This window comes from Diospyros lotus, chromosome 8 (genome assembly GCF_014633365.1).
Source record: "Diospyros lotus cultivar Yz01 chromosome 8, ASM1463336v1, whole genome shotgun sequence".
Taxonomy (NCBI): Eukaryota; Viridiplantae; Streptophyta; class Magnoliopsida; order Ericales; family Ebenaceae; genus Diospyros; species Diospyros lotus.
Window position 1 is genome coordinate 21,802,325 of NC_068345.1, and position 25,017 is coordinate 21,827,341.

The window sequence follows — 25,017 nt, forward strand, 5'->3', positions numbered from 1 at the left end:
ATGATATACATATTTGATTCCCTGCAATTGTCATTGTACACATCTTTTGTTCTTCATACTTAATTTCTCGAGTTTTTATATTTTAATAAGTTCAACACTTAGTCAATCAACAAAGTTGAAATTAGGGTCCTTTACTAAACCATCTTTTAAAAGACTTGGATGACTCTAATAGATCAGTCAGAGACACGTCTTAACCTTGAAAGTCCTTTACCTTATTAGGGTTGTTGCGTGCTGAAATCATAAAGACAACCATGAATTGAGTTTGTGTTTCTTTGCAGTTCTGCAAGCAAGTCAAACGTTAACGATGCTGGCAACCATCTCAGAGGCAGAAAGCAGAGAGAGAGAGAGAGAGAGAGAGGTCCCAAGTGGTAATGATAAAAAGAGCAAGCAAGCTTCACTGCCCCCAAGACTGTACAAAATCAGCAAACCGACCACAACTCCTAACGTTGTGTTCTTATAATAATAATAATAGCAGCTGCTACTAAAAGGAAGAATAAAAGAGGAAGAAGAATGCAACATACTTCTTAGCTACAATGAAAAACCCAAACCCAAAATGCTCACCAAAGTCTCAATCTCTCCATTCCACTTCATTCTGTCAAAAGCACCATCAGCCCTGCAACATCTTGCACCTTATTCTACTCTTCATACTCCATTTTCCAATTCCTACTTACATGTCGTCGTCATCTGGACTTCATGCTCAGGAGACTCAGGCCAAGCAAGCATTTCCAATTACCATGTACAAGTTTAGTCATTATCGGCCTCTGATATCACCATCATGGAATGCCTTCCCTGCTGCCGTGGGGCTCCCCTTTCTGGAAGGGAAAAAATCATCGCTAGTATCTGCAGTTGCGGCAAGCTTGGGAACCACCTAAAAGAAAATTTGTGAGATGGAGAAGAGGCTATATACATATATATATATATATATCATGTAACAATACAGAACAGTCGAGATGAATACTAGAAGGAGAATTTAAAGAATATATACTTGATCATTGCTTGGAGTTCTGGCAGCCGAACTTTTCATCCTCTTTGCATTGAGCCTGTGGCTTCCCTTCTCTCCTTCAATATCTTGGTCTACGAAGTTTTGATCTGTGACCTCTGCACAAAACAAGAATGTCTGTACCAATCAGAAAAATTAACGATGTTGATAGCCTGTCAGTGAAAAGATTCAGTACACAAGCATTGTTATGATTTTGAATCGAAAACAAACCATCAATCACACACACGAACATAGAATTTTACGTAAAAAACCCAAATAAAAAAAAATCATAGGCAGAAACAATAAAATATCACTATCGGATATGGCTACAATAATTCTACTGACCTGGGCACCTATTTATAAACCTAAAATCATCTATAGATGTACACAAAAAATTCTATCTTAATCAAAAGTTGATTCATGAGGATATTTCTCTAGATGAGATAAGCCAAAAGGATATTTCTCCAGATGAGATAAATCCCAGTCAAAATTGAATTTGACAATATCCTAATTACAGTTAAATTCAAAATGCTAATCTCAGTCAAATTAGAAAATAAATGAATTAAGATTTTGAATCATAATTATCACTAGTATCAAGTCTGAACCATACTCTAGCTGCTGGGTACCAACTAATTCTAGAAGCAACCAAAGAAGTGTCCACCTCAAATGGTGAAAAGAATATATGTGCAAGAACTTTACATTATGGCACATGATTAATACTGCCTTAGAGCACTACAATTTGGAGGTAGAGAATTTCAGTATAGGAATCTAAAGTTGTGTCATTAAGTTTCATTTAGAGAATAAGTTAGGGAAGAAAGACAAATATACACAAATTCTTTGTCTAACATCTATATTCATATTTGTGAAGTGCTCAATTTGAAGATCTAATAGCATCTTCACTCAAACCAAAGTCTTAAGCATGTTCAAACAAGCAAAAATAGTTTACCAAAAAGGTAAACAAGAAAGCTGCAAAGAAATGACTATTCGAGAAATGCAACAAAATATAGTTGCAACCACCTGTACTGCTGCCAACTGAATCATAAAGGGGCAAGTGAGAGTGACATGCGGAAGATTGCTCCAAACTGGTATCTAACGCAGAAGTCAATTCCGTTTTCCCTTTTACATGGACTGCAGGAGTTCCATATGGCGCTTGTTCTACAAAGGAGGATGCAGCATTTTTGTGCCTAAATGAAGATCTGAAATGCCGAATCCATGGATTAGTCAAAAGACCACCAGACCCATCTGCTTTCTCCAACCGGGATTCATGCCTATCAAAGTTGATCTTCCCCCAACAGCCACTTCGAAGAACTTTGTACTGCAAAAGATTTCAACAGAAAAATGAAAAACTACAGGCAGGATAATGAAAAGAGCCTACAGAACATTTATTCAGGCCAAAAAGCACAACACGACAAGAGTTAATAGACACCAACCTGGCCAGAAGAGACACGGACACTAGCATGCTTTTTCCCCAATGATTTAGTATCTGAGCAGTGGTGATTTTGTGAGCGCCAGCCAAGTAAATCAAAGGAATTGTACAACTCATTAACAAAGGATGCTTCCATGGAATTCAGGTACAAACTGTGCTTCTCATCTGTCCATTCTGTGCACATTGATTCTCTGGCCAGGGATTCCTGTTATCAAGTAATTCTAATAAGAACCATAAGACCTTGAGGAAAAATTCACCTCTGAATTGACAGTATAAGCCCTGTCATGCATTGTACAATAGACAGATAGCATATATTCTACACACTGGGTGCACAAGTAAAAGACAAACAAGTGGTATATCAAGTAGCATTTCTGTTTCATAAGGGCGAGAGGGACCACTTATCGTCCAGCGAACCTAGAGTAGAATAATAATGATTCAACATGGTCCTTGATAGCATGTTACAGAAATGAAAAAACACGTCCATTATAACTCACCAGAACAGGGATTTAATTTCCTTTTCATCTACATGAGGCAAAGAAATAGAAAAATTCAAGCTAAGATAATCCAGAAACAACAGTAACAAAGAAAAAGGAGGGATCAGCATGCACGAATGGGATGGGCAACCACCTCTACCCCTCACTTCAAGAGGCAATAAAATAAATTCCCAAGCAGCCAATATTTAACGACACCAGCATTCCCAAAGTAAAAGACCTATTTATGAATTTTCCTTGTATTTTTTTCTTGGCCACCAATTTTCTGTATTCATGGAGTGCAGCATCAACATCCTAACTCTCAAAGGTCCCTCCCCGAATCTATTAGTCATAACTCTTCCTGTAACAGCAGAAAAGCCCAAATTGAGTACAAATTTTGAAGTAAAACAGAAATTCAGGTACACGAAGTTAAGACAAAGAGGGTGTCCCTTTATATCTCTCACTCTATGGGAGTTAGGGAGGGTTGTTTTTACATGAAGTGTTACATTTGATTTGCAAAGAGACTATTTTTACAACTCAAAACTAACGACCTTCCAGTCAGAGAAGAGCAACCTTAACCCCTCCAAAAATTAACATATATAAGTTTTTAAATACCAAAAGAAATAGCAAACAATTTGTTACCAAAAGATAATAAAGTTTGGTTCCCTGCAAAGAAACGTGAAAATCACGATGCCTCTCCTAAAACTATAGATGCGCGTCCGCAATGAGCACGAGAATGCACCATGTGGAGCCCCGAGTTGCTTCTTGACGGAAGGAAAGCCCAAAAGAAAAGGAAAAAGCAAAAGAAATAAAAACCAAAAAAAACCCGAATTAAGGAATAGAGGGCCACCCTAAACAAATGAATCCCTTCTGCAGTAATTCCGTTTTTCTTCTTTTCGTTCTCAGCTATTCTTCTCCCTTTTTTTTCTGGTTCTCAAAAACCAAAAAACAGATAGACCATAAATCATTCATCACAAATGGACAAATAAATGAAGATCAACTCCTGTAGCTCAGCAATAAACCAAAAACAAGAAGAAAAAAAAAAATCACAGAGTCGGCCGCCTAAAACAATAAATTTGAATTCCAGAAACAGGAAGCCGCTCGGACAGAAGGAAGACGATTGAGACGAGATCAGTACCTGACTCAAACTCTGACGGCTTTCAGAAGAAGCGGAGTCTCCGGACACCTCCGACGACAGAGAAGTCGCCGGCTCCACCGCGGCATCGGGGGATGCAGAGGACGGCGAAATCGTGGCCATAGTTTAAAAATATGTAATCTAATTAAGAAGAAGGGATGGGCAAAATTAAATTATAAAGTTGAACGATGAAGAATGGGTACGAGGGGATTTGTGATTTTGTTTTTCAATTTAGGGGAGAATTAAGGATGAAGGATGAACGATGAAGAATGAAGGGTGAAGGGTGAAAGAGAGAGGACAAAAAAGGAGGGCTAATATGCCAGTTGTCGCCGCTTTTACACGTGGCAGTGGCCCGAAGCAGGGCCACGTCACCAGCGTGGCCATGACAAAACCTGGGGAAGATATTTTCTTGGTTCGGTAAAATATCCGCTAAAATATCTTTCTTTTCCTTCTTCCCCTCTCTCTCTCTCTCTCTCTCTCTCTCCTCCAACCAACCCGAGTCTCAACCGCCTCTCGTTTGGTGAACTTGTCCTTTTTTTTTTTTTTTTTTCTTTTTCCTAAAAATAATATTTATAATTTATATTGTAATTAATTAGTTTCTTTCAAAATTATAGCTTTATCCCTAATTTTCAAAATTAAATTATAAAGTTGTGTTTGGAAAAAATAATTTGAAACGGACGTCATTTTAAATTACGTAGTCAATATTATTTATTTTTTAAATTTAAATCTAGAAGGAATGAATGACGGCTTCTAATTATATAAATTTTTAAATAAATATTAATTTTATAAATTTAAATAAGAGAATTGAGAGTTATTGTAGATTGGTATATAGTACTAAAAATATAAAAACTCAATTTAAAAGAAAATACAAGTCTAAATTCTTATATAATTATTATTATTATTATTATTATTATTATTATTATAAAGAAAAGGAAGGAGAAAAGTGATTGATTTGATTTAGAAGTATAGTTATAATTAGACAAGAAGGCATTAGGAGGAGCACTGTGAATAGCAACATGATTATTATGATTATTATTATTATTATTATTATGAATAATCACAATAATTGGGCTGGGCTGGGCTGGGGGTGGGTGGGTGGGATAATATGCATGGTGGTGGTGGTGGAGGAGGAGGATTGATTTGATTGGTTGTTTAATGGATTCCCTTATTCCCTACGTATAAAAGATCTTCTTTTTAAACTCTCTATAACAAAATATCTTTAACAGATTTTACTCCTGAATGAATGTCAATGTGAATGTGATGGCGATGGATATTATTGAAGTACACAACACTAATAATAATAATAAGAAGATAAAAAGAGTCAGTCAGTCGGTCGGTCGCGGGCGGGCGGTCGGTCGGCCTTGTCATGTTGATGTTGCCATCATTTCCTTTCCTCAAATTGACGGAACCAGCAAACCGTAGATATCAATGCGAGTAGAATTCATAACTCCACCCTCCCTCCCTCGCCGGTCAGCTACAAGAAAAGGCTCCATGTTGCTTTTGCGTTTCTTAATAACGTCAAAGGGGTGACGATTTTTTTTTAGGTAAGTCTAATTTTCATAAATTTTAACCTGTGATTAAAGATGTAATTAAGTTTAAATATCATTTATTGATAGTTCAAAAAATAAAAATCGAGCTGTAAGCCATTAATCCTTACTTTGAAGGAAAAATAGGTCTAAGCCCATTTGTTCAAATAATAAGAAGTCTAGTCCACCATCTCTTTGCCCTAGTTGTCCATATATATATGTGTGTGTGTGTGTGTGTCTTGGAGGCTCTCTTTCTCTCTTCCCTCCCTCGTATCGACGCCAAATCCACCATACCCCCTTGTTGTCTTCAACGTCTTTTTTTGTTGTTGTGGAAATCGTCTCTTCTTCAATGTTGTGTTGTCACGTCTCTTGAATTTCTTTTGTCACTCTGGCTGATTCAATGGAAGTTTCGTGCTTTGCCTATATAAATCCATTTTCAACTCCTTCTTTCAGTAGCTCTCTCAATTTTGTCTTCTTCAATCCATTATCTTTGTGATACTTGTTGTTTTCTTTGTGAACTCTACTCCGTGTAAAGCATTTCAGTTCTTGGCAAGGGGGGTTAGATTCAGCCAAAAGAGAGAGATGGGCGTTTTGGGACTGGGCTTTGTTGAGGCTTGGCGGTTCTATTCTTTGTGTTGTCTAAGTGATGATTTGGTTGCCCAGATCTGAGTCTTGAACGCCTCTATCGTGACTGTCATTAGTAGCTAAATAGAGAGTTTTCTATACTTTGTGTATTTTCAATTTTCTAATTTCAATTGATATTTGCACTAACCATAAGTTTTCAGTCTGATTTCGCAATTGTTCTTGCATCGCGACCGACTCTGTTTACTTTTGATTTCTTTGTGCAGGCTTTGGCTTTGGGTGAACGAACCCCATACCCAGGATCGACTAGGCTTGGGCTCTCGTTCTGATCGGTGCGTGTCATCAGACTCGTTGGTCGTCGCCGTCGCATGGGTTACAGGAGGCGAACTGTGTAGTGACGCGTGGTGACCGACGATTACTTTGTTTTGTTTTCAATCCAACCCTCTTTTCGGTATTAGAATTTGTTTCTAATCTTTGTGGGGTAATAGTGATTTGATTTAGATATTTTTTGTGATTTACTTGTGTCTATTTAATTGCTCAGTGCTTTTAAATACTACTTAGTAAATTTGTGGTATCTCCCTTTGTTGCTATTGTTAGAATATCAATTTCTGAGTGAATTTATTGTGCATATATGCTACCTTGGATATTTTAGGGGAAAACTATGTGTTTCTTAAATCCTATGGTTAAATATCTTATTTTTGTGTTGTGCATATTCTCTATGAACATGACAACACACCATTTTAAAATGGGGGTTTTCAACGAGAAGGGTGATTTTTCTATATGGCAACAAAAGATGAAAGGTATTCTCGTTCAACAAAAAGTGTCAAAAGTCATTGATGGCAAGTTTCCTACAACTAACACTGTAGAACAAAATACAGAAGTTGATGAACTTGCATACACTTCAATAATTTTGCACCTCTTTGACTCAATTTTAAGAAAAGTTGGTAAACTTGATACCATTCAAGAACTTTGAAAAAAAATAAAGGATTTATATGTTAAGAAATCTACTCCAAATAAGCTTTTCTTACTTGATTTTTTTTTTTCAATTTTAAAATTGACTCCTATAAGGACCTAGATGACAATCTAGATATTTGTAACAAACTTGTTCAAGATATCACAAATTGTGGTGAAAAAGTGACCGAGGAATATAAGGCCATAATTCCTTTAAATGCCATTCCTGATGCCTATAAGAAGGTAAAAAAATGTCATTAAGTATTGTAGAGACACTTTAACACCTGAGATTGTCATAGATTCCCCTAGAAGTAAGGAAATGGAATTAAGAAGCGAGAGAAGACATGATGAGGTCCACATGATGAGGGGTAGATCTCAATCTAGGAGTCAAAAGGGAGGTGGCAAGAAGAAAAAGAGAAGTATGTCTAAATCCAAACCCTAAGGGAAGGGTAGGAAGTGTTACAGTTGTGGAAAAACTGAACACTTCATTAAAGATTGTTATGCCAAGAAAGGCAAACAAAAGAAAAAAGTGAAAGAACAAGAAAAAGCCAATGTAGTGACTCTTCTTATGACCCTAGTGAGGTATATATGCTCCTAGATTCTGACTCTACTGAAATAAATATTTCATTTAGGTCACATGTGCAAGAATGGATTCTTAACTTAGGTGCATCATTCAATGTCACATCTCAAAGACATTGGTTTGAAAGCATGCATAAATCAGAAGATGGTCATGCTATAGTTTGCAACAATATTGCATATAAGGTCATTGGGATTAGAGACATCACCATTAAGTTAGACACATGATATGTCTTAAAGTTGAGAGATGTCAGGTATATCCTTGAAATGGCAAGGAATCTAATTTCAGTGGGGTGAGTTAGAAAAAAATGGATTTATAGGAAAGATTGAAAATGGAATGTTGAAAATAATTAAAGGAGCAATGGTGGTTGTAAGGGGGTCAGAAGAAATGGTATTTATATCTCAACTACCTAAGCAATGGGTGGCTCAAGCTCCAACATTGCGTCAGTTAACACCGATGACACACATAAATGGTACAATAAATTAGCCCATGTGTAATATCCTAGATTTTCAAACTCAAATATGATGTAATACTTGAGATTATTAGGTTCTAATACTTGAGAAAATATGTCATTTCAAAGGATTGTGGAAGTCTTGAGATAAAAGTTCAGTTTCTAAGCCAATGGCAAAATTGTAAATATTGAAATTTGGGTAAAAATATAATTTACTTAAAATTTTGGAGTATTAAAGTAATTTGTCCATTTTTCGGGGACCAAAAAGTGCAATTAAAAATAGCCCGAGGACCAAGTTGCAAGGGTCTAAGTGCAGTTACGTGAAAAGTTTGGGCCAAAGCGTCGTTTGTTGAAATCTTAAAATATCTCTTCAAAATATCTTGGATTTCAAACTCAAATCAAATAGAGTTTTGGATTGTTTTGAAGTCCAAGTCCAAGTCTTTACTCTAAGTTTTCTCCGAGTCTTCCCTAAGTCTTCTCCAAGTCTTTTGCTTAGCCTCCAAAAGTCTCAAAACCTTATCCTCAAGGACACATGACAATCAACCATTGGCCACTTGAAAGATAAGATAAGGTCACATGATGGCTCATAATGACCCCCTGAGGTGGCATCGCATGATTGGCTAAGAAAAGCTTACTTAGCCTCCAAGTTTGCAAAAGTCTCCAAACCTTATCCCTAAGAACATGTGGCAAAGCATTCATTGGCCACTTAAGAGATAGGATTTGAAGTCTCATGATGATGCGACACGTGGCGTGATTTGGTTCGCCGGAGTTTCCTATAAATAAGGGTTTTGGGGGTTATTCATTTTGGTCACCAAGCAAAGAGGAAAAGGAATGGAGTTTGAGAGAGGAAATGATGTCAAAAAGAATGGAGAAACTCGAGGGAGAAACGAGGGAGAATGAGCCTCGACGGAGTTTTCGGGTGTTTCTCGAAAATCGTGCCAAGCAGTAAGAAAACTGTGAGAAAACCCATCCCGCTCATTGTAAATCGTGCTTCCTAAGGTAATTGGTTAAGGTGAGTGATTCCTGCATGTTTTGTGACACTTTGAGCATTTGTTGCTTCACTTGTGTGTGGATGTTGGTTTGCATATCATGCCTTTGTGGCTTACATGTCATGTTTTCCCTTGGTTATGCATATTCCTTCTGCTTTGTCATATGTTATGTTCATGTTGGTGACTGTGGCTAATTGTTGGGACATCATGGAAGATCTCGTGCTCTTACGGTGAGCCAATGAGTGACTATGATGACCGCGGGGGTGATTGCAACACCTTGACATTGCTACCACAAGGGTGGATTTCATAATAGTATTATTGCATTTACACGCACATGCCTTTCCTTTTTTGATTCACTCACTTAGATGTAATATCTAATTTGGTTTGATGCCTCTGGAACGTTCCATGTTCCAAGTATATCAGAAGTATCAGGTGTTTCAGATTCCAGTTCAAAGCATGGGCAAGGAGGTGGAGCTTCGCTAGCTTTGGGTTTTGATTTATTATGTACCCGTGTAATTATACAACAGTGATATATTGCAATAGCAGCTAGGGTACTCAAGTTTGTAATAAGTATAAGGGTGCCCTACAGTTGTACTATAATGATAAGTTGTGTCTTTTGGAGTATTGAGAGTCTTATACATTTCTTATACTTGTAAAGAAAATCTAGTGAAAACCTCTTTTATCTAGCTTTGGCTAAGCTTTCAGGTTCGATCCAATCCTTCCGTTGGTAAGGGTTTCCATAATACCCGTAGGTGATGTCTTCTTAGCTATATTTCAAGTTATTGCATATTTGAAAAAGCAGGGCATTACATCATGTGAGTGTTAAAGGGCTTAAGTTTTTGAATGATAAGGGAGTCTTTGGTAAAGACTGTGTGTCTAATATTCCCTTATGTGACCATTGTGTGCTCAGAAAGCATCACAAATTGTCATTCTCATCTAGTGTGCAAAGGGCCACAAAGATCCTTGAGTATATTCACTTAGACCTGTGGGAACCGACTTCAAATCCCACATTTGGTGAGAATAGATATTTTTTGTCCATCATAGATGATTTCTCTAGGAAAGTTTGGATTTTTCTTTTAAAAGACAAATCAAAAACCTTTAAGACTTTTAAAATTTGGAAAACTCAAGTGGAGAACCAAATAGGCAAGAAGATAAAATATCTTAGAACTGATAATAATCTAGAATTTTGCAATGCTGATTTTGATCATTTATGTAAGGAATGTGGGATCACTAGGCATAAGACTGTTCCCTACACCTCTCAGCAAAATGGGGTGGTAGAACGAATGAATATAACTCTTTTGGACAAGGTTAGGTGTATGATAATTAGTTCTAGTATATCTAAGTCCTTTTTGGGGTGAAGCAGTCATGACTGGTTGCTACCTGATTAATATAACCCCATCAACTACCTTAAATGGTGACACTCCATATGAAAAATTGCATGAAAAATGCGCTGACTACTCAAATCTTAGAACTTTTGGCTATGCTACATTTTCTCACCAAAATCAAGGCAAATTAGAACATAGAGTTAGGAAATGTATTTTTTTAGGATACCCAGGAATAGTTAAAGGGTACAAACTTTGGGATATAAGCCAAAATGGAGTGAGAATCATTATGAGTAGAGACGTCACCTTTAATGAGTCTGAGATGCCCTGTTTAAAATTAGAAATTGGGAATAAGAAATCTCAAGAAGAGTCCAATAGAACAAATATCCTCATTCCCATGACCTTGAGCGAGGTGGGGAATCAAAATCAACCGATATCAGGTGAGGAAAGTGAGACAGGAGTAAAAGAACACCCTATTGACCAACCATCATTAACTGATTATCAATCAGCCCGAGATAGGGAAAGAAGACCTCATAGGTTACCCCAAAAGATAACATCAGAGTTTAAATTAGCGTATTCTAGCTTCCAAGAGCTAACTGACAATGAGCCAAACACATATGAGGATATCAATACTCTAAGGAGTGGGTATAAACAATGAAATAGGAGATGAGTTCCCTCTCTAAAAATCAAACTTGGGAGTTAGTGCCAAAACCTAAAGACAAGTCCATTGTAGCCTATAAATGGATTTATAAGGTTAAGGGGGGTACTAGTAAAAATGAACCTATAAGGTTTAATACTAGATTAATAGTCAAAGAATTCACACAAAAAGAAAGGGTTAACTATAATGAAATATTTTTGCTTGTTGTTAAGTATACCACCATTCGTGTCATGCTTACATTAATTGCATACTTGAACTGAGAACTTGAACAACTTGATGTAAAAATAACTTTTGCATGGTAATCTAGATGAAAAGATTTATATGTCTCAACCTAAAAGTTTTGAAGATAAAAGGAAACTTGATTTTGTGTTCTTCTTGAAAAAATATTTGTATGGTTTGAAACAATCTCCCAAATAATGGTACAAACGTTTTGATTCTTTTGTGTATTCAATTGGCTTAAAAAAAATAAATTTGATCATTACTTATATTTCCAATATCATAATAAAGACTGTATGTTTCTTTTATTATATGTTGATGATATGCTCTTAATTAACTCAAATGTTAAAATGATTAATGACATAAAAACAACTTTCAGTAATGAATTTGATATGAAAGACCTAAGGATTGCTAAGAGAATCTTAGGTATGAAAATTGAAAGAGATAGTGATTAAATTCATTGTTGTTTCTACATCAATCATCATATGTGTAAAGGTTTTGAAAAGATTTGTTATGCATGATAGCAAACCTGTTTCTTTACGGCTAGCAAACCATTTCATTTTGTCAAAAGAACAATCTCCTGCTAACAAAGAAGAAGAGAAATATATGGATAAAATTCCATATTCGAATGTAATAGGATCTGTCATGTACCTTATGGTGTGTACTAGACCAGACCTACCTTATGTCATTAGCACCTAGAGTAGATTTATGACAAACCCTGATCCCACTCATTGGGAAGCGTTAAAATGCTTACTTAAGTACTTGAGGGATACTTACAATGTGGGCTTAGTGTATAAGCGTCATTCTGATAGTGTGAAACTTAAGGGGTTTACGGATTTTGATTATGTTGGTGATAGAGACAATAGGAAATCCATGTCATCGTATATGTTTACTTTATGTGATTCATGCATTAGTTGAAAATCTCAACTCCAGCATATTGTTGCATTCTCTAACACTGAATCAAAATACATTGTCGCTATAGAAGCTATTAAGGAAGGTCTGCGGTTTAAATGATTGCTTAATGAACTATGTGTTTTAAGTGATATTGTAATTATTTTCTCTGATAATCAATTAGCAATTCATTTGTGTAAAAATCATGTGTTTCACGAATGCACTAAACACATTGATGTTAGATTGCACTTTATTCATGATATTGTGTCTCAAGATGCTATTAGACTTGAGAATGTGCTTTCAGAATATAGCACATCTGATATGGGAACTAAGGTGCTCTCTATGATAAAATTTAGAAGTAATCTTACTCTTCTAAACATTAGTAAAGGTATATGATTGCTTATGCATTTGTTGCATGTGCATGTTTTCTTGTTACTTGTGTGTGCTGGCCTTATTAAGAAACAAGATGGAGATCTGTTGATTTTGTGTTTCCTAATAAGGCCCAAGGTGGTGACAATTTTTTCGAATAGGTTTAATCTTCATAGTCCCCAATCCATGATTAAAGATGCAACCAAGTCCAAACACTACTTATTGGCAGTCCAAAAAATAAAAGTCGAGCCATAAGCGTGTTAATCCTTATTTTGGAGGAGAAATGGGCCTAAGCCCATTTACTCAAGTAATGGAAAGCCCAACCCACCATCTCTTTGCCCTAGTTGTCCCTCGTATCGATGTCGAATCCTCCATACTCCCTTGTTGTCTACGGCACCTTTTTCTGCCGTTGTGGGCATCGTCTCTTCTTGGCTGTTATGTTGTCGCGTCTCTTGGATTTCCTTTGTCGCTTTGGCCGATTCAATGGAAGATTCGTGCTTTGCCTATATAAACCGATCCTCGACTCTCTCTTTCAGTAGTTATCTCGATTTTGTATTCTTCGACCCATTATCTTTGTGATATTTGTTGTTTCCTCTGTGAACTCTAATATGTGTAAAGCATTTCAATTCTTGGCTAAGGGGTTAGATTCGACCAAGAGAGAGGGGGACATTTTGGGATTGAGCTTTGTTAAGGTTTGGTGGTTCTATTCTCGATATTGCATAAGTGATGATTCGATTGTGTCCAAATTTAAGCCTTGAACGCCTCTATAGTAACTATCATTGGTGGTCAAACAAAATTTTGTTTACTTCGTGTATTTTCAATTTTATAATTTTAATTAATACTTACACTAACCATCAATTTTTATAAATCTTCCACTCACATTCCAGACTCTAATATATGCACCTAACCTACTAGTAGTTAAAGCGCACACCACACACTACGCAACCAACCACGCCCCACGCCCACTTAAAACTCCACTCCAAAAGCTTTGCCAGTTCAAAATAACAATAACCACATGCAGGCCATCAAATTGGAATATTACTCCTCATCAGTCATCAATCATCCTTACTTTATAGCCACGCACCGGCCCACCCCCCCCCCCCATATTCATATTCGAGAATAAACAAAACTTCGGGACCAATCCCAAACTCAAAAGAGTCGAGAGGAGGAGTATCATCTGAATTTCGAATTCGGACGTCCGCCCAGTGCCTGTCATGTCATTATCACCAAGGTTCAGTTATTACTACAAGTGAGTTCAATTCAGTACAGCCTTAGCCATCTGGTGTGCTTCATCCTCACATGGACCAACAGACAAAATAAGCCTAAACAAAATCCCCCCCCGCCCCCCCCTCGGGGGGCCCTCCCTCTCTCCCTCCATCCGTACAACAAAGCTAATCAACAGGACAGGGGCAAAAAATCAACTTTATAGATCAGTGGGCTCAACATTTCTCACATAACTTTTATCTTCTTTAATTGGATTTATATTGCCAAAAAGGAATTGTGGACAAGAGAGAGGGAAAGGGAGAGGGAGGTATAAAAGATGGTTTTGGCTGTACAATGGCACTTATACATTGCAGAATTCAGGTGGAAAAGAATTACAGTGTTTAAAAAACTCATATCAACTTTGCAGTTGAACAACTACTTGTTATTCATGTTTCTGCCAAGCAATCTTTTACCAAGGTCCAAGGTCGGGTCTCGTATAAGAATATTGGTAAATTCAGGCAGGTACAGAGCCAGCTGAAGGGGGTAGGTGCTAGGTACTCAAGTTGCCTGCTTCTCATCGCCCTCCATCAGCTCAGCTTCTTCCAGCTCTACCTGCCCTGTAACAGAAAGCAAACCATTACCAGTTTGTCACAGTACGTTCGGGAGAGGGGGACGGAATGGAAATGGATAGAAACATTATCTTTAATGGTTTTTTAAAAAGTTCAAATTTGCCTATTCACTTAATCGTACTTTATTTTTCCATTGAAAGGGATATAAATGGTCATTTGTTCCATTTCCTTTGCTCTTTCATTCAAGGAGAAACATTTTCCATGGCTTTCTATCCGTACCCTCTATTTTACATTTCATTCCACTCATTTCCATTTCCTTCCATTCCTAACTCTCTCCTAAACAAAGCCTTGCAATCATTACTGTAAAAAAGCTTGTTTTTATCATAACTTCGTTTACAAAGAAGTAAAGGTTCACCAGCATTAACTGCCACCCCCCTTGTATTGGGGAGAAAAAAAAAAAAAAAAGCCTTCTTTTCTACCAGATGTTTATCATTGATATAAAAAATAATCAAAATTATTATAAGATTCGGACTTCAAAACAAGAGGAGGAGGAGGAGCCAATCAAGAGCAGATCATTGCAACTCATCATCACTCTTAACTGTAAGGTATCTGTTAACCCAAATTGCATTCTAAATATAAACAGTTGCTGTTACTAATATGAACAACAATTAGAAAAAGTTTCCATACCAAACAAGGATATTAAAGATGGCACTCTTGAAGATACATTTGATCTCGTGTTGGTACCTGCAAACAATAAAGAATTTAGATATGTGTTTGATATTTAATAACAAGTACTTCTCACAGATATCTATGGTTAACATAACGATAGAGCCAAAATTTCTTAATAAGAAGAGTTTATAGTTAGAGAAAAGATGCTAAAGTAGCACCATGTATAGAGGAAACACAATACGATCTATATGACTATATCCCTTTGCCAAAATTAAGATCTCCTATAAAATCTATCAAAGCAAAAGAATGGATTGCCCTACTGCAAGAATTCTCAGTTCAATATTGACCTGCATTTTTCACTTCGTGAATACAAATTAAGAAGACTTCAAAATTGAATAATTAGTTATCAAACCACCCAGAGAAGGAATGTGTATCAATAAAAGTACTTAAGCAGCTCACCTGAAGTTGCAACTGGATTTAGAATGTCAGATTTCTTGAAGGTATACCCAATGAAATTAGCATCTTTTGATGTCAACATCTGCAATATTGGACATGCAAAACATATTTCAATATGCAAGGATTTTATCTTAAATTGTTACCTTAGGCAAAAGGGAAACAATAGAATGATATTGAGCATAAAGAAGGTTACAGATATTGATGTAATTTCTGCGACAGAATACAAAACTAGGGCAGAATTTCCAAATGAAGCCTTATGGCCTGGCACATAAATACTGTCTTGCCATTGAACCATAGTTTTTGTTGAAACAAACAAAACCATCACATTTTCCTTCTCATTCAGGATCATGCCACACACCTTTACAAGGCATGCTTCATATCCACAGAAGAAGAAATCAATTTCTCCTTCCCTCCTTGCCTCCCCCCCCCCCCCCCCCCCTCCCTCTCTCTCTCTCTCTCTCTCTTTATATATATATATATATATGTATATATATAAATGCACAAACTCACACATTTAGGAGGAACAAGGATTGCTGAAAATTGAAACTCCTATCAACATTCTAGCCAAAAGATGCAACTATGTAGTAGAAGAGAGCTAGCTATACTTGCGGAAGTTGACTAAACCACAACTTTCATAATAGCATAAAAAAGAATGAGTGGCCAGGATGAGTTGAAGTCAGATTGTTTTCAGCTGCCATGGCAGTGCAAGATAGGAGAAGAATTCTAGTAAGAAATTGAAATCACACGAGCCATTCGCCATAGATATAATCCTATCTAATCATCCAAATGCCTACAGAAGTACAACAATGTTGAATAGTTAATCACCATTGCATCTAAAAGCTTAAACTATTAAATAGAGGGTTAACTTTATCTTTTATATTGTCAATTTTACTCGATGCACCCCCTCACATGTGGCCAGGCTTCATTGCAAGCTGCTCCAAACATGTGCAGTAATTTAAATATTGGGTTAGTGATGAGGTATGAATTCAAGACCTTTGCCTACTCTAATACCATGTTGAATTGTTAATCACCATCTCATCTAATAGCTTAAGTTCTTAGTTAGAGAGTTAAATTTATCTTTTATATTATCATTTTTACTCTCAACAAATAGAACGCCAGACATGACTCAGAAAATTTCTAGTTTATGTACTACAATCCATATAAATACTTTATATGCCAGATAAAAACACTGCAGTTTTAGCCATGTGCTCTAAACCTGAGAAGATATCCCAATATATCAAATAAAATTTCAAGAGAATATATGAACACTACCTTACATGCTAAACTTGACAAATATATTTGGAAATTATATTGCAATAAAGATTATCAAAACAATTTTGAAGTATATAAGTTGTCCTGAATGCAAGTCCCTTTGCTACTCTTACCTAGATGTAAAAGTTAGCCGACCCAAATTAATCCAAATAATTTGACGTGATAAACAACTTATTACCTTTCGCCAAGGTCCCACTTTTGGTATTGTGGAAGGTGGATCCTCTACCTATCAAACAGCATAGGTTAGGGTATATAAGAAACTTACTTTAACACACAAACACACACACAGATGAAAAATGGAATGAGAAGATACTTAGGATAGGAACCACCGAAACCAATAATCCAGGATAAGTTTTCAAATTAAGTCACAAAGTTGACATGAATTAGTGGCAAAGAACAGGGAACATGAACATGAGACACCACAGTAAATTTCAAAAAATTCAAACACAATAGGGCAATCACACTAAGAATAATAAATTAAATGTCTTATATGTATATGAGGAAATGACTCAATACTACACATAATAAGAAATAACTATGAATAAAAAGTCTTCATACATATTTAAAGAACTCTATTTACAAGCAAGTTAATAATTTTGGAATTCAAAATTCTTAAAATTAAAAAATCAAAAGAAGTGAGGACTAAAAACGTACATTTATAGCATTCACATTTCATACTTGGTTTTCAACTTATTTTATAAAACTGTAACATAATCCTTATTTGTTTAAGTTGTGTTTCCATATTGTACTTGTTGGTTTCACCATGTCAACTAAGTGATGGAACACAACTATATCAATTATCTTCATTCACTACCATCTCATGAAACTTCTCCATATGAAGATGGTGTTGAAACTTCATTTCATCATTACTCCGTCAGGAGATATTATCCACTGCCGGTCCCAAGCCCGGATAAAGGAGGAGGGTTGCGTTAGGTAGCCGACAACCAGCGTAAAACCTAGTCGGATCCAAATATGAATTCTAGACAAACTATCTGTTGGGATGTAACCAACATAGAAGTCTAGAATTCATGTAGCCAACCCCACATAGTGGGATAACGGCTGGATATGTTGTTGTTGTTGTTATGGACATGAAAGATCTCCCAACAAACATGACAAGTGTTCCTCAAGTGTTAAAGTGCTTGGTTTTAAAAGAATTAAAAACAATACGCTCTGTTTGGACTAGTGTCCAAAACTCATTTGAAAGTGTCCTAAATGGTGTTCAACACAAGATGCCTTCATAAAAGTGTTTGTACTTCTTAGATGAGTGGTAACAACAAACAGAAAATGATTGCATTAGGGACATATTTTCTCGGAAAATGTTGGATATAATGTCAAAAAAGGATGAGATTATGTTGCGCCTTTATAAATATATATATATATATATTATATTCTTGGTTTTCTTGTTTCTAGTTTTTGTCTTTCATGTTTTTCTCCTTTTAGGGTGTGATTGGTTGTGTCTGTATGGACTCGCATGTCTCAGATTTTTCAATTGCAGGGACCAATGACCAAAAATAAAATATTGGAAATAATACAAGATGGAAGACAAAGACAAAATAGTGACCTTAGCACTACGAAAAGGATGACTGAAATAGAGAGATCATTTGAGGCATAATTCACCAAGGGTGGCGATATTAACACACTCGAAAATGACATTAACACACTTCAAAATATTTGTCTTTTTAAAGAGCTTGGTGCGTTATCATCAGTTTGGAGTGTGTTAATATTGCCATCCTTCACTGACTGCAGCAGAACAGTGAAATTAAGAAAGAAACTGCAAATCTCAAGCATTAATGTATACACTCACTTCAGGAAACTTCTCAAAATTTTGAGTGTCCAGGTCTCCATTTACAGTAGGCTTGTAGGCAGCTTCCATTTCATATAGTGTGTCCCACTGAATGGATTTAAACCATGGATGCACCTGGAGACATTAAAAAGAGGAAGCAACATCTCAAATTTTCAGGAGAAAGAGGTTCGTGTGATGTGAGAAGTGAGGAGCAACTTGGTTTTTCCATTAAAGTATCACCTTTATTTCTTCCACTCCTCTTGTTCCCAACCTTGTTTCAACATTACATAACAAATGACAGATTAGATCCTTAGCCTCATCAGATATTTTTGGCTCCTCTGGGAATTTCAAGCATGTTTTCCAGTTGATTATCTGACACAAAAAAGAAACATGATATATCCTGCAAAATGAAGGATATGCATAAAATAACTAAGAGAAATTTATATTCAAGGCTCCACATACTTTTCTGAAAACCATTCTACTGAGAATGAAAAAGGAAGAAATAGGTTTCAGCGGTCAATTCAACATTTACAGAAAGCGCCCTTTTTGTAACAAATACTCTCAAAATCCAGTTTTCAAGAATGCTCCACCAAATGCCTTTTTCATGTCATTCACATCACCTCTTCCATAAAACACAAAATATCTCACTTCTGCCCAGTATCAGGAACTAAGCAATATAAGGAATTAGGATACCTTGCGGCAAGTCATCCTAGGGTCATCTGAACAGAAGGGAGGATACCCTACAAGCATCTCATACATGATTGCACCCAAAGACCACCAGTCACACTCCACTCCATATCCTTTTTTAAGCAAAACTTCAGGAGCCATATAATCAAGAGTTCCTACTGTAGAATATGCCTGATACACAGAACAGGGCATCACTAACAATAGGAAAAGAAAAGGAAGAAAAATATAAATTTAAAAAGAATGTCAAATTAAATAATTTCAATTGCAAACTGAGAAATAAAATGGGAAGTGAAAAAGAATAATGATAATACCAATGCTCGACGATTACGTTTCCATTGCTGTAATTGTTCCTTTGGCATCAACCACGGAGGCTTCTCACAGTTAGAATGCCCTTCACTGTCACATATTGAATCCTGGGTGGAAAAATCTTCTTCTTCCAGCAACATTGTTGAATATTTATTGTCCAGCGGCTTACACAAGCCAAAATCTGAGAGCTTTAAATGGCCATTCTTGTCCAGTATCAGGTTATCTGGCTTTATGTCCCTGCATCAGAGAAATTAGGTATCACCAATTCTACACGCAGAAATTATTTACACAGATATCTATAACCAAAGTAAAGCTGAAACTTTATTTGAAGATGCCAACTAATGCATAAATGAAATAACAATAAGCTGCAAGCTATTGAGAATAGTCAAAAAAGAGCAAGATAATCTACATATGGTCCATTAAATGTGCCAGAAGAAGTGAAAGATTGAAACTGATGATAGAACAACAAAATGAAAACAATTATTGCTCCAAAAAGAAAGAAATAAACTAAAAGCAAAAATGGTAAATATATAATAACTCCCCAAAGCGGGAAAGAGTACCAGTACAGCATGAATTTTCTCCAGCACTAAAAAGAAGTTCAAACCTCTGGTATTACTTATAATAATATAATGTACTCAAAAAAGATATTCACAAAATCACATAGTAACATTCAACGGTAAAAGGTACTGTGCCCATTACCACCTCATGCAAAATTAAGAACTTAACTTAGGTCTAAAAAATTAAAGATGCAATAAAATAGTCAGTAAATAAAAATCCATATATCTGTTTTTGGCTATAAAATGCACACTTCAATCTGTAAAAGTTGGCTACCAAGATCACAGAAATTTACAAATCATACAATTGTATCTTGCATTGTGACAGTACCTATGCACATAGTTGTGCTGGTGAATTGACTGAATAGCAAGGATACTTTCGGCTATATAAAATCGTGCAATGTCTTCAGAAAGAACATCCTCTCTCATTAGTAAGGTCATAATATCACCACCAGGCAAGTATTCCATGATAAGGTATAGAAAGTCCGAATCTTGGAAAGAATAGAAGAGTTTCACAATGCACCGACTATCAACCTCCACCAGCAAATTCCTCTCTGACCGGACGTGCTCAACCTAAAATCAAGTAAAAGAGAAACGATAAGTTCTGATGTCCAGAACCACCTTATTGGAAAGGAAAAAAAAAAAAAGTGGTGCCAAGGACTAACAGGCTTGACTTCAAAATTCAGATCGACTTTTAGCAGAACAATGTGACTATTCTGAGCGGATAATCAGAGGGTTTACTATTAGATTTGACAAAGTTCATTCTGAATGTAAACCTTTGAGAATGTGCCAACTGCAGAAGGTAAATATGGTAAATATGGAGCAAAAGAATGTTAAAAGGATTTAGAAGTATCTGTTGCAATTTCATTCTTTCTATCAGTATACCTATTGAGTACACATTGACAAAAAGAAAAGCAAACACAGAAAATTGCTCAGAGACAATATTTTTTACAACCAACTGAAGATCCTCCATTTTTTTTTTTTTTTTCTCATGTTTTTCTCTAAGAAACGGAAAGGCAAAAAACAAGAAAAGCATCATCCTAATGCAATTGAGATTTTGAAGGATATTGATTTCAGTATTCCTCAGTTGCATGGCCATTGTTAATCCTGAGGGAATGACAGCACAAAAAAACAAAAAAAGAGAACAAACCTTGTATAGCCGAAATCAAAATGAAAATATATGTTGATTTCATATTTAATACAGACATTCACTTCCCCTAAGTCCAAAGTTATACCAAAACATTATGAGCTTAATAAATTTATCAAAATGTGTGCGTGTTTTTTGTTTTTCATGTTAACCAATTCTAATTTTGGAAAATAGCAATAAAAGATTTTCTAGTTTCCAGCAAAAAAAGAAGACTAGCAATTAAAGAAACATAGCATAGAGCAGTGTTCTACAAAAAGGAGGCTTGAATAATACTAAGAAGAAAAGCATTATAAGACAATTGTGCTGATTTTGCAAGATGTCAACCTGTCCACGGCTAAGCATCTCTGATTTCTTCAGTTTCTTCATTGCATAAATCTCTCCAGTATTTTTGGCACGACATAGCCTGACCTGTTTTGGTTAATTCAGATCATGAGTCCAGACAACTACACAAGAAGAGAACATAACAATCCTCTCTTAATCATCACAAGAGAGAGAGGGTAAAGAAGGAAATATCATGTTAATTCAAAAGCAAATTGACCTATTGAAGATGGTGATTCAGTCAATACCAAAGCTACACCAAGGATCACATGTCAGCAGGTGAACATGCCCCAAACTGATTTTAAAGATTGAAAAATACTGACCAAACAAAAATTAGAGATAGAAGACCCAAAATATGAAGACCCAGAATAAACAAATATCTAACAAATGCTAATCCATTCACGAGGGACTAGAACCAAGAGCTTAGACATTGGAAGCTTCATTACTAGGCACAGAGCAAAACGAGTTCAGATCATTCGCCGATTAATTCTCATGATAGCACGAATGCTAACTTCCTACCTAGCCAACAACTGACCGATGTGCATCCTTAAAACAACTGATCAGAAATTATCAAGTTCACTTAGAACATCAGTCATCAAATTAACCAAGAATCATCATTTGACGAGACAACAATGACCAGTCTTATAATGAGATGCTCTTTATCTTTATCCACCGACCGCAAAAAAGCATTGCCTTAATGGGACATAACACAACAAACCACATCCACTCATGATTGCTTCAATGATTGCAGAGACATATACCTCACCAAACGCGCCTTTACCAATAACAGTCAGCTGCTCGAAGTCATCGATTCCAACTTTGTGCCTCTGCAATCTCATGTACTCCGTCTCCCGGCGCTCCAAATCCCTCAGCATCTGCTCCTCCTCCTCGCTGGACACCTTCGCTTCCTGCGCCCTCCTCTGCAGCGCCCGGCGCCTAAACAAACCACCGCCGCCACCAAACACACACAGAAATTAACGAGCCACTCACGAAACAACACCAGAACAAATTGAACTCGGCAACCCAGTAAATCAGTTCCATACCTCTCTTTCCGATCCTGGAGGCCTTGGAGGTAGTTCTTGTAGTGATTCTCGATGATCTGCTTGGCCGCCTCGGCCTTCTGGCGAGTGACGGGCGACGAGACCATGACGTCGGCGTCCAGGTTGAGGAAGCGGTCGGGCCTGGCGGTGAGCGGCCCTAACTTGATCGTGCCGTCGGCAGCGGCGGCGTCCATTTATACCGGGGGGAAAACCAGATCTGGCGGTAGCTCTGCTACATAGACTGGGTCATGTGAAGGAAGGGATCTGAGGTGGTTTGGTGAGAGAGATGAACCGTCATATAAACGGCGAGAGGCGAGAGACGAGAGGCAGCAATCTGTTTGACTGATATTTTAATTGCATTATTATTATTATTATTATGATTATATATTTTCTTTTTTTTATTTATTGGGAATGGAGTGAGAGAGACGCCATCGTTTTCCGCATTAACTGTCTGTACCTTGGAAGTATTAGCTGATGTGTGACCCCCACAGAGTGAGAGAGAGAGAGAGAGAGAGAGAGTCTGAGCAAGGCAAGGCCCACTCCCCCCACCCGTGGTGTCGGCGGAAATCTAAAGAATGAACTGGACATCGGTTTGAGCGAGCGAGCGAGCCAGCCAGCCAGCGAGCGATGAATCCCATGCCAACACACATACACACACACACACTCTTTTGTGCACGTGAATGACACGTTGTAGAGTCTAGTCTAAGTCTACCCTAGTCTTCCTACATCCATCCATCCATTCCCCGCCAGCGCCAACTCTCTGCTCGTTTCTTACTTTTTTTTTCTTTAAGCGCCCTCCCCCACCCCACCCCACCCCACCCCACATGAATTGTCTGCTGCATCATCATCATCATGCATCTTCACCGTCTAAATCACCTCCATCCATCATCAACTTTCGACACTCGAGCTCATTGTTCCGCGGAACCCTTTCTCCTTCTTTTCTCTTGGTAAAAGGGTAAATTGGATGACAAAGAATTGATATAATTTTCTTTGTCATCCGTAAAAAAAGAACTACTTAATTGATATAATTTTCCTTAATTAAAGATCATTTATGACATAATATTATAATCACATAAAATGTACTCTAAACTTATAATTATTCGAGATATTTTAACATTTTGCTAACTTGTCATTAGGGACCCCTTCTCCAAACCATCATAGATAATTTTTCAATCTTCTTACAAGTGAAAAGAAAGAACAATAGTAACTCACCATCTTATCTAACACCAACTTTATATATCTTCCCCATTAATTTAAAGGATAATGATAATTTAATCGAATGCACCATACAAATTATATATGTACTTTCTAGTCTAAATTGTTAATTTTTTTTTTTATTTTTTTTTTAACTCGTGTGTGAACACTAATATTAATATCAACCTAACTTTACCATATATCTTTGCTTTTACATAATGGTCACTTCATTTTCATACCCACAGACAAGCTGCTTGTTGAGAGATGCTTGTACCTACAACACTTTGATAGCAGTTTCCATTCTCTCTTTTCAGCTTTTTAATTTATGAGATCAAACACTGTCTAAGTCCCAACATTGGATGCATTTAAGGTCAAGAATATATATAGTACGTAGTACAGTTGTGATTCATTATGAAAGCAATTAGGGCAAATTAAATTCATTGCATTGCAGCTGGTCAAGTCTCTAGCTAGTTATGTCATCCTATTGACATAATATTATAATTAATTAACAAATATTTAAGATCGATCTATAACCATTTTTTTCTCTGGGTTGAATTTCGTAATATCACAGGCACCAATACATTGAATATTTTCTTATAGGTGACCGTACGTACCTGTGGTTGACCTGCAGCTTCCATGACCATGACCATGACCATGACCATTAATTAATCATCATATAATTAAATTGACAGCATTAATTAATTAACCTCCACTTGACCAAATTAATTCTTATTATCATTAATTAATTTTTTTCCAAAAACGTCCATTGCCCATTGTAGAGATGGACATTTTTAATTTAATGTTTTTGTGACCCCCAGCATTATCATAGTCAAATAGTATTTATTTATTTAGTCATATGTATAGTCATCAAATTAATTTATACACCCACATATATATGTATATATATCAAAATAATTATTTTCCCTTCAAGAGTGGCATTATCTATATATAATATATAAGAATTAATGACTCACTTTGATTTGTACTCCTCAACTAACACCCCTCCATATATATAGATATATTCGGTGGCGATTACGGTCGGATCTTGTCTTGCCAGTTGCCACTGCCTATATTGGGCTTAGCTCTTTTAAGTACCCACAACCACATTTTGACATGATCATATATAATATTATTTATTATTACTATATCATACAATATTATTTGAAGAAAAAAAAAAAGAGGATAAATTAAGATGAGAGTACTTGCGAACGTTATTATTAATTATCTATTACTAAACTAGAACTCGAACCCATCAAGGCAGTGACGCTGATGAATAT

General features: G+C 36.4%; 2 protein-coding genes across 2 annotated transcripts; both read right to left on the reverse strand.

Annotated features, from left to right (window-relative positions):
• Window positions 1-369: 369 nt before the first annotated feature.
• Window positions 370-4,306, reverse strand: LOC127807138 (cold-regulated protein 27). The gene is made up of 5 exons (XM_052344785.1): window positions 4,014-4,306; window positions 2,410-2,610; window positions 1,997-2,294; window positions 986-1,098; window positions 370-868 (listed from the first exon to the last, which is right to left on the reverse strand). The coding sequence occupies exons 1-5, from the start codon at window positions 4,131-4,133 to the stop codon at window positions 752-754; spliced, it is 849 nt and encodes a 282-aa protein (XP_052200745.1). The 5' UTR covers window positions 4,134-4,306; the 3' UTR covers window positions 370-751.
• Window positions 4,307-14,000: 9,694 nt separating this feature from the next.
• Window positions 14,001-22,873, reverse strand: LOC127808172 (uncharacterized). Its single transcript, XM_052346582.1, has 12 exons — window positions 22,550-22,873; window positions 22,268-22,442; window positions 21,513-21,596; window positions 20,373-20,614; window positions 19,493-19,724; window positions 19,188-19,352; window positions 18,735-18,866; window positions 18,516-18,629; window positions 16,890-16,937; window positions 15,443-15,521; window positions 15,002-15,058; window positions 14,001-14,362 (listed from the first exon to the last, which is right to left on the reverse strand). The coding sequence occupies exons 1-12, from the start codon at window positions 22,738-22,740 to the stop codon at window positions 14,304-14,306; spliced, it is 1,578 nt and encodes a 525-aa protein (XP_052202542.1). The 5' UTR covers window positions 22,741-22,873; the 3' UTR covers window positions 14,001-14,303.
• Between the last annotated feature and the right edge of the window lie 2,144 nt (window positions 22,874-25,017).